The following is a 4,258-nucleotide window of genomic DNA, read 5'->3' on the forward strand; positions in this document are numbered from 1 at the left end:
AATCTGCTTACAAGAGTATTATTCATCATTCTCTTGACTTCTTTCCAACTATTACCCTCAGCTAATGTTAGCTGACATCAATAAACTACTTCAATTACCATGCAAGTGCAATATTGTACAGTATATTGGGATTTTGCCGTTGGAGGGGTAAGTCGGATAAGCAGTTTTACTGGGGAGAGAGAGATCCGTCATTGTGAAGAGATCCTGGGAGATTTGTGTAGAAATCAAAACAATCGATAGATTGGGTTAGAATGTTGTAGATTTTTCACATTTGGTGACATTGGTTTTTCCAAAGTATTCAAATAAATATGACATTTCTTCACCTGTGGATCTTGGGATTGAAAACCAATGAGCCATTTGTAGCTAAATGTGCACATTTTAACCCAAAAGAACAATGAAACTATTCTACGCTAATGTTCAAAGAAACCCTTTTTACTGAATACATGCTGTGTGTAATACTACTGTATTAACGAATATATAGCCTATACTTTTATTCAGACATAATTATTAAAAAATATATTTTTAACTGTCTGTTTCTGTATTATTCCGACTGGTAACATAGAATGACTTATATATGACCTAAGATCAAACTGCCTTCAGGAAAAGATTACAGGAAACATGGATGCAATAAGCAAAGATAAATGGTTTGATAGAAGGAGATGGAGGAATGGCAACTTCACCCTGATTCACTGTGTTGGTCGCCTATATCCACCCTCTTGGTCCCTTTGGTCTACCTGTACAGTAGTAGACCATCATCCTTTTATGGGACCTGAGGCTCTGCAACAGTAGTCCTCCTACGCTGCAGTGAAGGTCTATGATTTAGAAGTCAGCCATAAACCTCAAAAGGAGGTGTGGAGCTAGTTGGTTAATTGAACTTTATTAAGCCTTCTGCTTCATTTGAGTGAAGGAATTAAATTAACATGATAATTCAGACCCAATGTGTTAACGCCACCTCGTCACGCACCCCCCATTTTTAATATTGCCCCATAAATTTTATGGCCCTTTGATTTAGCGCTGGTTTTTATTAACTGGCTTTCATTTTCCATATTGGCACACAAGCAATGCAAAGAAGGCTTATTTCCGTTTCTGAACCTAATTCAATTAAGAGAGGCTTCTTCATCCTTCCTCTCCAACACATCGGTCCAAGTGTGTGTGTGTGTGTGTGTGTGCATGTATGTGCGTGCGTATGTGTGTGTGTGTGAGGAGGACAGTTGTGTGCACCGAAGCTATTTCTCTATTTCATTTTTGGAAATTTATTTCATTTGATTGGAAGTTACTTGAGAGAAAATAACTCTTCTCCCAGGCATCTGGCTCCAGCAGCTTGCTAAAGTATAAACAAAGCATCAGCAGAGATATTACACTGTATATATGCCAATGATACCTGCTGGAGCAGGACACATTATTCATATAATTGGCCAAAGTGATCGATGGGTTCTCCGTTTCAGATGGGCAGCCACCTGAGGTCGAGAGGGTACAGAGAGAGATGGAGAGAGGGAGAGAGAGAGATAAAGAAAGACACCAAGAAGAGAGAGAGTACTGGCGAACAGTGGACTTCCGTAAAAGGGAAGGAGAAGTAGTGTCATGAAGGGCTTTCTGAGCGTCATAGTGTCATCTAGTGGCCATCGTTGGGACTTCAGAAGGGTCACGTTTGAAGTCACCCAGGCAGAGTACACAAGCATATCATAGTTTTGTCACGTTCTGTCAGTGCCCTGAGAAAAGAGAAACAACATATGTGGTGTGCCATGGACAACCGTCCATACAGCTGCCAGTTCAAGTATTTTTATTCTTTTCGCGGGGTGAATGGAGAGAAGGTAACCAGTACCAAACAGTTGCATTCAGCTCCGTATGTGTGTGTGTGCTTTGCTTAGTCCTTGTGTTTAGTGCTCCCCAAAACACATACAAACACACACACACACACATATACACAACACCACTAACGAAAAGCAATAATAGAGCTGCACATTAGAGAGAGGTGAATTGCTTCCTGGGTGCCGCCTGTTCCTCCTCTAAGTGGATGCATTATAATTTCAACCTGCGCCGGGGCGAGGGAGAGGGGGAGGGGGGCTGGAGCGAAAGAATATGAATATGCGTTTACATCTGTCTTCTATTAATATTCATGCCTGAATCCACATCTCAACACAAAGGCAATTTTCTGGCCATCTGGGTTATGGCTGGTGGAGGTAATGAATAGTTTTTTATTTGACGAGCCATGCAATACTTCACAACGCTTCGTTCTCCTTCTGTCCCTCTCTATCTCGCCATCTCTTTCTTTATCTGTCTATCTCTCCCTCTCTCTCTCTTTATGTCTTACTCCACCAGGTGTGGAGATCCTTCACAAGACCACTGGAAAATGAAGACAGAAATTTCCAAAAGAAGAGAGAGACCCTACCCTTCCCGACCCTCACTCCATCTTGCCTCTCTCATCGGAGGGCTGGGTGCAGACCACGCACCGACCCTGCTCCCGGTCATGTGTGTGTGGCTGTGGTGGTGGAGCGGTGTCATCACTTCTTCAGTGACTGGGTGCTGCTCTTGGTGTAATTACGTTGAATTATCAGGAGGCTCTGGGGTTAGCAGCAGTTATATCTGAGATGGGGTAGTACCTCAGTAGGTTACATTGGATGTTGTATTGTATATGTAAATGCCGAATGCTTGTTTTTATATCTATGTCATGTTTGTTGTACTATCAACTTGACATTCAACGATTTGAAATTATGAATTTGAATTTCACAAATTCGACTCAAGACAGCTTTCAACTTAAAGCCAAATTTCCGAACTGAAAACACAGTTCTGTCCATTGAACATGTACGGTCAAGCTTTAAACGAAACGGAGAAATTGTATATTTCACAAGCGCTAATTAAAGCTTTGAAGTGAAGGGGGTTCATCTTTATGTTTGTGTCAGGGGTGTGGGTGGAGGAGATGATTTAGACATCAGTGACAGTATTACGGTGGCTCGTATCTCTGGAGTATAGGCCCCATCCATTGGCTGGGGGTGAGGTTGAATGATTCATGAGAGAAGTTGGTCCATGGACTCCCATGGGTACTGCAAGGCTATGTGTGAGTGACCACTTTTATCGCTGGTGCCCGGAATCAATTATGCTAACAGTGTCTAATGAATGCACTTCAGGGAATGCCTCATGCACTCTGGGCTATTTCATTCATTTGCATATTTAGGACAAAAGGACAGTGGACACGTTCATGTGTTTTGCCACATAAAGCCCATTTGAAATACTTCTCCAATCACTTTCTCTCTCGTCTCTCTGTCTCTCTCGCACACATACACTCACACGTGCACACATACTGTACTCGCTGACATGCAACAGACATCTGCATTATCTAGCAATCTGCTGCAAATACACACACGGAAACACACGCACACACACACATACAGTGAAGTACACACGTGTAGTACACGGCACACACACTCTGAAACACCAAACACACGAAAGCTCAGGGGAACACTTCCTTTGTTCGAGAATTCTGAAGTCATCTTCAATTAGACACCACAATGAGGATATCTGGACCATCTCCAGCACTCCCCAACCAGGCTGCAATGAATCCAACGTGCATCTGCATGTGTGTGCTGTGTCTGCATGGGTGTGCTTGTGTATGCGTGCATTTGTGTGTGCGTGTGTGTGGGTCTTGCGAATAGCTTTTTACCGGGATCAAGGTTAATGTGTGGGAGAGATGCACTCAGCTGTTTGTGTATGTGTAATGGTTGTCTGACTGGATACTTGCCATTAAAATGCATTAAGGGAGATATGCTACTTGGGAAACAAGACACCCTTTGCTGGAGTTTTTCTCTGATGTAAAAAAGTATCTTACTATTAATAAATGATGAATTAGTTATGTGACACTATTACATACTGGGCTCCAGAGCCAGAGATTATTTCCGAAGCCAAGTTGACATTTGTGGATCAATACTTAATGCTTCCTTTAGCCACAATGCATTGTCCAACGTTTTGCCGAAGTCCATAAGAGATTAAATGGGAAAGGACACTTTAAGTCGTACCAGTCTAAGCAGAAAACCACAAATTGTTTTATTTATAAATACATGAATAGTTTATTTTGTTTAGAATACTATATGAATACTATAATAATATCTGCCCAACTGAATGTTAGGTTAGGTTAAGTTAATATAGATGAGATGAGGTTAAGAAGTGAACCTACAGTGACTAAAACATGGTGAGCCAATAAGGGCATGATTTAGGGAGTGACCACGTCCTCTAAACTATACCTTGACAGGTCAGCAGATATCAT

The 4,258-nt window shown here is 41.9% G+C and overlaps 1 protein-coding gene across 1 annotated transcript in view; it reads right to left on the reverse strand.

Annotated features, from left to right (window-relative positions):
- runx1t1 (RUNX1 partner transcriptional co-repressor 1) overlaps positions 1–4,258 on the reverse strand; it is a 12,666-nt gene extending 8,408 nt beyond the window's left edge. The window contains exon 1 of the mRNA XM_067256258.1: positions 4,236–4,258. Coding sequence (XP_067112359.1) covers positions 4,236–4,258 — 23 coding nt within the window. The remainder of the gene's footprint in view (positions 1–4,235) is intronic.

This window comes from Osmerus mordax, chromosome 18, assembly GCF_038355195.1.
Source record: "Osmerus mordax isolate fOsmMor3 chromosome 18, fOsmMor3.pri, whole genome shotgun sequence".
Taxonomy (NCBI): Eukaryota; Metazoa; Chordata; class Actinopteri; order Osmeriformes; family Osmeridae; genus Osmerus; species Osmerus mordax.